This window comes from Lipotes vexillifer, unplaced genomic scaffold (genome assembly GCF_000442215.2).
Source record: "Lipotes vexillifer unplaced genomic scaffold, Lipotes_vexillifer_v1.1 scaffold352, whole genome shotgun sequence".
Taxonomy (NCBI): Eukaryota; Metazoa; Chordata; class Mammalia; order Artiodactyla; family Lipotidae; genus Lipotes; species Lipotes vexillifer.
Window position 1 is genome coordinate 1,158,371 of NW_006776684.1, and position 11,991 is coordinate 1,170,361.

At 47.4% G+C, this 11,991-nt stretch overlaps 1 protein-coding gene across 1 annotated transcript in view; it reads left to right on the forward strand.

The window, feature by feature from the left end:
* Window positions 1-11,991, forward strand: part of GRIK4 (glutamate ionotropic receptor kainate type subunit 4) — a 319,110-nt gene that overhangs the window by 279,682 nt on the left and 27,437 nt on the right. Inside the window, exon 13 of the mRNA XM_007450618.1 lies at window positions 8,972-9,081. Within this exon, the coding sequence (XP_007450680.1) occupies window positions 8,972-9,081 (110 nt within the window). The remainder of the gene's footprint in view (window positions 1-8,971; window positions 9,082-11,991) is intronic.

The window sequence follows — 11,991 nt, forward strand, 5'->3', positions numbered from 1 at the left end:
GCAGGAACAGCTAATACCAAAGGGTAGCCCGGCAGAGTTCACCATGAGCGCCAAAATCTAAAACTACACAGAGAAGCTCTCTCTGATACAATAGTGTTAAGTTGATGAAATTGAATGCTGGGTGTTTATTATTTTGTGATTTTTTTCTGATTGATAGTTCTCTGTGAGCAAAAATATGGTTCATTTAATTTCATTTATAATCTATAATGACCTAGAATCTCTTAGCTCTATGTCTGAGGTCACCTGAGTCAGGAGTGATTGTTACTGAAAAGTGAGCGTCTGGTGATAATCAAACCTGTGTGCAAAAGTAAAAATAATTAACACAAAGTATAAATGACTAGTTAGAAATTCTTCAAAACCTTCCAAGATAACAAGTGGTGGCAGGTATGTCTCCGAAGCCTAAAGATAGCCAGAAATAATTTGTGAATTTCCAGCAATCTCAGATTACCTAGGTTCTTTCATGAATGTGGATCACCACAAGTTGATTATGGGATATTTCCCTTCCTCCCAACCTTGGGGCATAATCTGTTTTTGCCCAGGCATCTCCAGGGCCAAAATCAGAAGAATGTTTTGCTCTTTTGACCTCTACTCCCTGCCACTCAGAGGCTGACTAAGGATCCTGGCTTTGGCATTTGTTACTGTAGATCCCTCTCGCTTATTAAAACTCTCTCTGTTCCTAGCATCCAAGTCACCATTTTCTCCTGCTGTTCCTCCTGCCTCTCTGATTATTGCCTCTTCCACCATTTCTGTTGCTTCCTCTCTCTCTCTCTCTCTCTCTCTCTCTCTCTCTCTCTCTCTGTCTGTCTCTCTCTCTGTCTCTCTCTCTCTCTGTTTGCCTCTTAAATGTCCGTGGCCCTTTTCTACTCTCACTCTCCCAATTCTCTGCCTAGATAATCTCACCCTTTCCCAAATCTATAAATCTAACCCTGACTGCTCCCCTAAATTCCAGAAGCATATTTAAAACACATTACTAAGGCGTCCCCACCTGGATATCTCAGAGGCACGTCAAAAACAGTGACACGAACTTCATTCGGTATATTCCTCCCTCCCCTCCTCTGCCCCATCACAGGACACGCCATCTCTATCCAGCCACCTGAGCTGTCCGTCACTTCTCTTTCCTCACATGGTCAGTTGGTCCGCTCACGTCCTAAATAGTCCTCAGATATACTCTCTGTCTCTGCTTAATCTGCCTTGGTTCAGGCTCTCCTCATCTCTAACCTCAACTGCTGCCATTCTGGTGGCCTGTATCCTCCTTGAGGATATCCTCCTTGTGCTATACAGTAGGTCCTTGTTATTTATCTATTTTTTATATAGTAGTGTGTATCTATTAATCCCAAACTCCTAATTTATCTCTTCCCCAGCTATTACATTTCATAAATGTATGTGAACTTCTCCCCACTACAGTCTATCCTCCATCCATCCTGCAGCCTGAGAGTTGTTTTATTTTCTTTATTTATTTATATATTTTTTCACTAATGTAATCATATCAGCTTCCAACTTAAAATCATTCACTGGCTGCACATCACTTACGAGAAAAAGTCCAACCTTCTTAGCATGGAGAATAAAAGCCGATCTCTCCTGTTCCACTTCCATCTCTTTGCTGCAGGCACCTTCATCCTGTACTGCTCACTCCTTTTCCCATCATGTCAGCCTCTTCCTGTCTTCTTATCTAGATTCATGCTCATCTTCTTGTCCCTCAACTGTCTAACAAGGTCTTCCCTAGCCTTTAATACCCAGCTCAAATGGCACTTGTCAAATGTGACTCCCCTAAATGGAGCTGATTGCTTCTTTCTCTGAGCTGCTGCCCTCTGCCTGTACCCTCTATAACAACATTTATATGCTGCGTTATATTGCTCTTTGTTTATCTCTCTCTCCCTAAGTAGATCCTAGTGGGAGATACACTGGGGAGAAGGTACCCTTTTGCCAGACCATACATTTTTAAAAATTGAAATATAGGTGATTTACAATGTTGTGTTAGTTTCTGGTATACAGCAAAGTGATTCCGTTATGCATATGTACCTATATATTCTTTTTCATATTCTTTTCCATTATGGTTTATTACAGGATACTGAATATAGTTCCCTGTGCTATACAATAGGACTTTGTTGTTGATCGATTCTATACATAATAGTTTGCATCTGCTAATCCCGAACTCCCAATCCAACCCTCCCCCGCCCCCCTCCCCTTGGCAACCAGAAGTCTGTTCTCTACGTCTGTGCGTCTGTTTCTGTTTTGTTGGTAAGTCCATTTGTGTCACATTTTAGATTCCACATATAAGTGATATTGTATGGTATTAGACCATAAATTTTTATGATATGATTTTTGGTATGGAAAATGTCTCATCCTAAGCATGTGATATTTACTTGATAAGTACAGAGGGAAGAAAGGAAGGGGGCGGGAGGGAGGGACCTGTGATTCTGCAGGCAGTGACCACCACTTCCCTTGCTGGCTCACGGTCGAGCAGCACTGACCCCCAGGAGCCTGCCTTCTGCCAGGAGGCCCAGTATTCCAGGCAGCAGGATGAGTGACCCAAATAGATTTCTTTTTACTTTCTGGCCTTTACCCTATTGGCCTTGAGAACAAAAAGTGAGGGGAGGCAGATGTTGGGGCAGCTCAGACCCATCTTGTGCTCAGGCCTGGTCGTGGCGGCCACCTGAACCCATTGCTCCCTCCCTCCCTGATGCCTCCACATACCACAGACAGCATAGCACCGACCTGAGAAGGCATGGGAACCCCCCCGCTGGGGCCAGATGAGCTTCCAGGCCATACATGGAGGATTCAGCCTTTAGAATCTGGGGTGTCCCCTGTTACTGCAAAGATAGGAGTCAAACGACTGGACATCTGAAGTTCAAGAATCTCTTGATTTCCTTGGCATATTAGCTCATTTCTTCTTATTGAGAAGTTCAGTATTTAGCATAGCAGTGTAACCCCAAGGGCATTTTGCAGTTCAGGGTTTTATAGAATTGATGCATTTTGCAGTCCAGAGTTCTATAGAACTGATGCATACTGTAAGCTCCCAAATATCTGTGAATGGAAGAGAAAAGCTCATAGTAAAACAAAACCATTCACATTTGATGTTACAGTATATCATGTAGTTTTCTCTCTCTCTTTTTTTCTGCAGCAGCAATTTCTCTAATGATGTTTTGCTCAGATTAATATTAAAGTAAGTTTGTATGCCTCAAGCACACACTGACTGCTGAAGCAAAGCCTCATCAGAGCATGCCAGAAACCAACCTGGGATTTCACATTGGCACATATAGCCCCCAAATGGATAATCAAGTTTAAAAAATTCAGTGTCAATATATTCAAGGAGGTTGGGTGTATGTCCAGTGTATTTGTATGTTGACTAACATCATCTGGCACCTCTTTATTCATGAAGCACTTTCACATACAGTCTCTGGTTTAGTACAGCAATCCCCCGAGGCAGGCAGTAGGATTCCCATTTTGCACAGAAGGATTCTGAGGCCAGTCGTGGCTAGTGGTGCAGTGGAAAGAGGAAAGAGAGTGCAGTGGTGGGGTGGCATGGAACCCAGGTTTTCCATCTCCAGGTCCATACATTTCCAATTATCTATCTTTATGGTACAGTAGGTATATTTCTCTGTGTCAAGGTCATGCGTTAGGTGATCTTTCAAGATCCCTTCTAATCAGAGGATACTATCTATGATCCCATATAGTGTCCTAAGCCAGCCAGAACATCTAAGGCTCCCTTAACTCCTTCTTAACTCTTGGCTAGAGTCTTATCTCTAAACAAAAGTAAAAACAAACAAACAAACAAAAAAAAAACGGAAAGAAAAGAAAAAACAAAGCAGACAGTGATTAAAAAGTGAGCAAGAAATAAATGTCAACATTAAATTAATGCCTGGCATTTTTGCTGGATGTATCAATTGTTTTTCCGGAAGGTCTGTTTCATCTCAGAAAGACTGTCTAGGAAAATGGAGAACAAAGCTAAGTAAACCAGGGAATCCTTTCTAATACTGCTTAATACTCTGTTATAAGAAAACAGAAAATGAATAAAGTTCTGTTCCTTAAAGCTAAGTAACATGATAGCCCATATAATGGAAATATGGTTCCCTGAATGTATAATCATGTTAATATTGGTTATTTATTGAGTTCTCCTCTCTCAAGAAGTTCAAGGATTTTATCAACATTACTTTAGTAGTTCTCACATCCCCCCCTTCATGTTGATTGTGGTGTCCCATTTTCTGCAAGAAGAAAACAGCACCAGAGAAGCTGAGTGGCTCACCTAGGGTCACTCAGAGAGTCAAGGTCAGGGCCAGGTTTAGAGCTTAGGTCTTCTCCTGCCAGATTTCCAAACAGCAAAGTGAAAATAGATATGCCAGCATGTGGGTTATATAGGCAACAAACCCATCTGGGTGTTTTAAGTGAAGAGGAATTAATTGCTTTACTTCTTTTTTGCTCTTGGAGTCGGATGTGAGAAGTGCGCGCTAAACCAAAACATCGTCAAGACAATCCACTGCAGACACACGGAGGGAGGTTATCCACGGGCTCCTGGCACTTTCTTTAGCCCTAAAGAGTGTTTTATTGGCTATTGATGACAAGTGGGAGTGGAAAGAAACCTCTCTATGAATGGCCATTTAGTTCTAAAGATTGCAATCACCAGCTTCTAAGGGCCAGCCTTCCAGAAGAGAGCCTGGTATTACCCTGATCACTTCCCTGGAGAGCCCTGGGGGAACCCTCATGATTTATGTATTATTACCCATGGAAACTCTAGGAGTTATGGAAAGCGACTGTGGCCAGACGGCATTCTCCCTCCAAGCGTCTTTAGCATGTGCTCCTATAGGACATAAAATAGTGTTTCTTGTCCACTGAGGGAGAATCAATACAAAAGGAAGTTCCCTGTTTTGTCATACACCATCTCCCTGCACCCCCTTCACTCGTGGCTACCATTAGAGACAGGGGGAGCAAACACTTCTATAGCATGTACTGTGTGTTAAAACAACCCATGAGGTAGGTTTTATGACTACCTCCATGTTACAAAAGAGGAAATGGAGACCCAGAGAGGTTAAGTAACTTGCACAGGGACACATAATTGTACATGGTACAGCCAGGATTCAGTCCTGGGCAGGCTGGCTCCAGAGTCTGTGTTTTAATTCACTACCTGCCCTGCATTACCTGGCTCTGGTGTCCTTATACATTTGGCTCCAGACTCTGGGAAAGTAATTACTTCCTTACTATAATGTCACTTCTTCTAGTACATAGAGAATTAAGTATCAGTGAGTTCACAGATTTTCTTTATGCATAAGAGGAATTTTCAACAGGCAAGGGGAGATTAGTGCCACTTCATAGCTCCATGGACAGCTCCACTGCTAACATTCAAAGGGCCTCACCATGCAGGGATTGTGATCCTTTGGTGGCCAGCCCAGTCTCTTTCACCATCAGATGGCATCAATGATGCTGTCTCTGATGTGGTCAGTCTGAAGCATCATTGTCTCTGATGTGGACAGTACAAAAGTCAAGGAACCAGTTTTCATTTTGGTGCCATCTAATTCTCCACCCCATCTGCAGGACATGATGTGTCATAGACATTTGGGGCATAGGCTATATATAACCAGTTATCTACCTTCAAAGTGGTTGTATTCGCCAGAAGGAACCAGCCCAACTTGTAGCCAACAGAGACATGTATAAATCAATACAAATGCCTATAAATGCAACAGAGTCATCATAAATGATGATGGGTATAAATAAATGATGTTTAGAGCACTTGAAGGGGGTGAGATTGAGTAGGTTGAGATTCTGTTGGAATTGGGAAGAAGGCATGGGATTAATTAAGGAGTTTATTGGAGCAAATTGCAAAGATAAAAAGGAGAGGGAGACGTGGTACAGCTGCCATTTGAAAGAAGGAGAGCACGGCGTCCCTACGGCACAGCTTGACGAATGAGCACCAGAGAAATTGAAGCCATCACCAGAGATTTGAGCGAGGCGCTTAATCTCCGTGGGTCGCAGTTCTTCCATCTGTCAATATGGAGAACTGGGTACTGAAATCAAGAGAACATAGTGAAGCATTTTGAGTTCTTCAGAAGAAAAGCATCACCATCATATATCCTCTGGGTTAAGGAAAATCTATTACTAGGAAGAAATGCCTGTGGCATGTGACACCTGATTTGCCCCAAGCACCAGTACTCAGATGTCTTTGGGGAAGGAAGCAATCAAAAGCATCTGCGTAGAAAAAAAAAAAAAAAAAGTGGTAGGCGGTCAGAGCCTTACAAGTAACATACTTCTCTTTGGCATCAGAAAAACAGCTTGGGTTCGGCCCAAGCCTAGGCTGTGCGAGCTCAGACCCAAATCTCAAATGACTGCCCATTCCTTGCTCTTCTGGTTGGCGTCAGTCAATCACAAGTGGAATCAGAATGTTGCCTTGCCAACGTGACTGATATGTTTCCAATGGAGCTCTGTTTATGTCTTGATCCTTGTTTGTGTGATGTTCTATGTTTTATAACTTGAGTCTCCAGGAATTTTTCCCATGGCTGTGCATCATTTCTTATCACCCATAACCAAATATGGCAGCTTTCAATAGTGCTATCATTTTCCTCAATTTCACTTGTTGTGATATAATCAGGTATAGATTTCTGACATTGAGCATCTAATGGGGTTTCAGATTCAGAAAGCTACAATGAAAGATTTTTTTCTCTTGATATCTCTCAACTGGGAGACACAGAGTGAAATAGTCATGAGCGACAGGTGTAGAATTCATGTCCGTTTGCCCAGAGAAGCTCTGGGGGATACAAGGACCCCAGGAGTGGCCCGTGCTAGTGATTTCTGCTGCAGAAGGTGTATGTGCATCATGAGGGCCTTCTTTCCCCTTCTGGACTCACTCTGTGTCTTCCTTTGTCCGCCAGTGGCTCTTAGGATGAAGACAAAGACATGGTTAGCCTGTGATGGACACAAGAATGACTAACTCGGGACTCTCATTCTGCTGCTCTTGAGTTCTTCTTCCTGTTAGAGAATTTACATAGTGATATAGGACCAGACATACTTAAAGGGCCCACTCCCCATTTCTCTCCTGTTCCCTTGCTTACTGGGCTTTGTCCCTCAAGTTGTTTCATTTTCCCAGTCAATCACCTGAGTGTTCTGTGCAGCTCAAGCATGAATGCACATGAGGCAGAGTACTTGCAATTGGTATCAGAGGGCAGTTCCCTGGTCTCAGCCTTATTGGGAGAGAAAACCAGTTTCAGACAGACCACCCAAGGGGTCACTGTCACACCGATGAAGGGCCCAAGAACAGGTGCCCCATTGGCAGAGGATAAGCTTACCCTCCGGACTGTGTCCCCAGATGGGAGTGTAAACACTGTACTCCCAAGTGCTTTGGGAATTTGCCTACTGGCTTTCGGGGAAGGTATGGAAAGCGCACCAGAAGAGAAGTCGAAAATCACCCACGACTGGAGCTGTTCGAATACAAGGGAACCATGCAGCGTTGTCTCCCCTGCTCCTTAGATGCTGCATTGGGAGAGCTGTTGTTACCTAGAGTTTCTCAGCGTGGGCTCCATGGTCTGGCTGTCCTCGGATAACGAAAGCCCAGAAAGCTGGTTGAGATCAGTACTGGCATAGGCAGCTGCCCTTTGTGTTTCTGGGGACCCCAGTGTAAAAGTGACATACCTTGTTATTGACAGTAGGCTGTGCCGTGACTCGTATACCCTTGAGCTTGAAAGTTTACGTGTTTGTAGAACCCCTGAGCTTAATACTGATTTTCTGCCCTATCCATGGACTTTCTAGATTCCTGGAGTCATAAAATCATATCATTTTCAACTTAGAATGGTCTTTAGGGAGCATCTGGTCCAGTGGTTTTATAGTAAATGGAAGAAGTAAGCCTGATGCAAGACCAAGGCAGCCGTGGGGAGCTGCAGAGAGGGGCCCTGTCTTGACTGGGCAGCCGCCACTCAGCTCCAGCTGGTTGAGAATTAGGCCCAGTGTTGCCAGATCACCCATTTTTTAAGCCAGAAATCTGGATTTTTATGTGAAATCTCCCAATCATTTAATGTTGGCAATTAATCAAAATGGGTAAGCACTGCAGGTAAACAAACAAGTTGTCTGTGGGCCGCAGGTCACCAGGGTGTCACCTTTGATCTAGTCCAGCTCCAACGGACACTGAAGGGGGGGTGTGCACTTGCCGGAGACCACACAGCTGAAGACTGGGACCAGGTTCTGGAACTCCTTCCTTCTCATTCTATCTCAATTTCCAACAGAAAATGCCCTGGAGCTTGGTCCTCAGCTCTCTGTTCCTGGCTCCATCCTTTGGCTCCCATGACTCTAGTCAAGCATGTCCCTGTGCTGGGGACAAACATTTTTTCCCACAGCATCATGGTACAAGCCCTGGGCTTTGTGTCAGGAAGCGTGCATTTGAGTCCCAGCTCTTCCACTGATCAGCCCTATAACCTTGGACACATCTCTCGAGTGCCCTGGGCTTTGATTTCTTCCCTAATACAATGAAAATAAGAATCTGGGCCTCACAGCACCGGTTTGAGAAGGTCTCACTGTGCGTGAGATCACCCTGCAAACAAATAAACCAAGGATGCCTGTCATATTAGCATCCTCACGAGAAAGAGGTGAGTGTCTGAGTGGGGGGCTAGCGTTCCATCCACCACCGCAGACATCAACAGTTCAAAAGTGCTTCAGAGCCCAAACACACTGCCCCTGGAGGATGTGGGAACAGCACATAAGGGGCACTGAGGGCTGTTCTGCTTGCCCAGCACCGAGCCTCCTTCATCCTAGGAAGTAATGAGGCCCCGTGGCTGTTCTTTTGTTTCATTTGCTGAGATCAGGGCTGGGTAAGTGCTTCAGAGCAGCCCCCTCTACACCTTCAGCCCTGTGTCATTTAAACCGATCACCCATAACCCAAGGCAATGCAATCTGGGGCCAGACCCAGGTCACCATCCCCTCTGCCCTGCCCTGCCCTTCCCAAGGGCCATGCTGACTGAATGTAGACGGTGAATCTTGTTTTTATTTCCATTTCCAGGGCCGCAGACCCGGCTATTTCTCCTTCCTGGACCCTTTTTCTCCTGGCGTCTGGCTCTTCATGCTTCTAGCCTATCTGGCCGTCAGCTGTGTCCTCTTCCTAGTGGCTCGGTATTCTCCTGTCCCCTTCCCTGTCCTCACACCGCCACCTCGTGTCCACCTCTGGGAACTGCATGGGAGGGGGTGGGGAGCCGCAGAACGGTGGGTTGAGAAGCCCTTGGTGCCAAACCAGAGGGACGGGAGAGGGACTCAGGACCTGAACCACTCTGCCCAGCTGTTGACCTGGCACTGCGCATCCGTCTGTCTTTGCCCACATCCCCTACTATGCGCAAAGAAGACAGACGAGCTTGTCCGAATTTGCTTCTGCGCCCCCGCCTCTTACCCCTCTCGTTCCCCGGTCTCCAGCCCGCCTGCTTGTGTAGGAGCTTTGGGAGAGAGAGGAGGGGAGGAAGGTGGCAGGAAGATCACTCTGATTAAGTTCCGAGCCTTTGGCAGCCCTGGCATCCGTCCTTGCCAGGATCTGCTACAAAGTGCTGAATGACAAGAAGCAGAGCCTGCAAATCTGGAGTGGGGGACTGGAGGCCTCGGTGGCACAGGCGAGGGAGAAGCCCTCCTCTGCAGAGGGCCTGGCCCTTCCCCAGCCCAAGTCTGTCTGTGAAAACACAGCTGCCTTGTTGAATGGGGACTGTGCGGGGTGGCTGACAGCAGTGGGGCGGGACAGAGAGAAGCATTGGCAAGTAGCGCTGAGTTGAGACAAATGGTCCAGTCCAGATCAGGGGTTGGGGAGAGAACCAGCGCCCCTATCCCCGCCCCCGGAAACCAGAGACCGTCCCTGGGCCTACGGAAGAAGCCGAGGAGCATCCCAGGAAGAGGCACAGAGAGGGTTGTTTCTCTCTGAGGCTCGGTTGGACCAGCCTGGGCTTCAGGAGAGCCAGGTGACCATCCAGAAGCAAAAGAAGCTCTTGTGGCTCAGGGTCATTCACTCAGATCCCCGATTCCCACCCAGTACTCAGCTCACCACCCTGGAGGAGCTTCTAAAGGGCTGACAGTGGCTCTGGTCCAGCGGTCTCCTTTGCCTCGGGGCCACAGAAGCAGGGCCCGATGATTCTGTAGTGAACATTCCACCTCTGTGGGGTGGGGTCTTCCCCAAGAGCATGTCTATTCAGTGCTTGAGGGGAGACTGTGCTCCCTCCGGTTAGAAGATGGAGCCCCAAGGAACTGTGGGGTTCCAAACGCCGGGGCAGTTCCCAGCCTGCCCGAGAGGCATTGAATCACTCAGTCTGAGCCTCTTCCAGTGGAGATCAAAGCCAAGTTCAGGAAGTCCTCCCTGGCCCATGAGATCCAACCAGACAGGGAAAGGCCTTGCTTACAACTTGGTCGTCTTCAAAGGCTGCTGATGCTTTGCCACTCGGGCGCCACCCCCCACCGCCCACCCCGGGCCTGTAGGCATTGCCACTGTCAAGTATCTGTCGTCCGTGTCGACTGGCGAGGCTTCCCCTCTGCAGTTGGCCGCACTGCCTGCTGCGGGTCAAACGAAACTGTCTGCCTGAGTCCTGTCTCCGCTGCCCTGCAGTTCGCTCTTGCCCGCTTTGATTGAGCCCCTGTGTGTAGTAAGCCATGGCTCTCAGGTGACCTCGGGGGCCTGCAAATGGTCTTAGGGCTTGGTTACCAGACAGACAGACAGACACACACACACACACACACACACACGGCTGCTTCACCACGCCTGCCACAGCCTGAAGCTTTTCAATCAGCCCTGGGGGCTTAAACAGCCCCTCTTCTCTGCCCTACACATACACACAAACACACACACACATGCACACGCTGCCCTCTAGGATCCAGAATTAACAAAAAGATTAACCAAGAAGAAACTGTACAAAAGGTCTGATCATACATCCTATATATACATATATATATATAATATCCTATAAATGTAATATCTGAGTGTAGGGTAATCTGGCCCAAGGTAGTGGCTTTCAAACAGGGTTCCCCGAGCGTGGAGACTCCTGGAAGTTTACAGAGACGTGGAGGGGCGGTGTGAAGAGGCTGGGCAGCCAGAGCTCTGGGACCTCAGCCCGTCTTCATTCAGACCAGCTCCACTTTCCTCTTATATATTGTACTTCTGGGTATGATTTTAGAGGTGAAAAGATATTTGAAAACCACTGCTCTAAGGCAGCTGTTCCCAAGCCAGCTGATACCAGAGTCACACAGGGAGCTTTAAAAAACTTGAATTTCTATGTCTGATCGTCTCCAAATCTCTAGGGATGAGGCCAGGAAATCTGTATTTTTGAAGCTCACTTCCAATGGCCTGTAGGCTTGGGAACCACCGAGGTGAGGCACCACAGGTACAAGCCAGCCCCGCAGGCCACGAAGAGAAGGGGCACATCTTGGGGCAGGGGCCAGCGATGGCACATTGGCCTTGTATTCTGGAACAGGTGGCAGCGATGGAAATGTGGGCCAGCCCTGCAGCACAGCACATGCGCACTAGGCTGAAGGGAAGGCCGGGGATGATGGTAACACCCTGTGAAGAGGCAGACCTGCCCTGCTCAGCACACGCCCAGAAGCGTCTCTCACATCGGAGCTGGAAGGCTTTGTGTGGGAGACAGGCTGGGGCGGAAGAGGGAGAGCATGTGTCTGGTGGGCAGGAAGAAAGGGCATCAGAGGTACCTCTGGGAGAGAGAGGCCAGCGTGAGGCTGCGAGCGACAGCGGGAGGGAGCGCCACCCTTCTCAACCCCGTGTGCCCATCATGCTCAGCTGGGGAGCCCTAAAAATGCTGATATCCAGGCCTTACCTGGACAAATTAAATCAGAACTTCTGGGTGTGGAATCCAGGTATTGGCATTATTTCAAAAGCTCCCAGATGAGTCTGAAACACAGACAGGGTTGAGAACCAGGGCCTGAGCCTGAGGGACCATCTGGGCCAGTGGTTCACAAAGTGTGGTCCCTGGACCAGTGGCATCCACATCAGCTAGGAACTTGCAGGTTCTTAGGCCTCAACCCGATGTACCGAATCCGACGCTC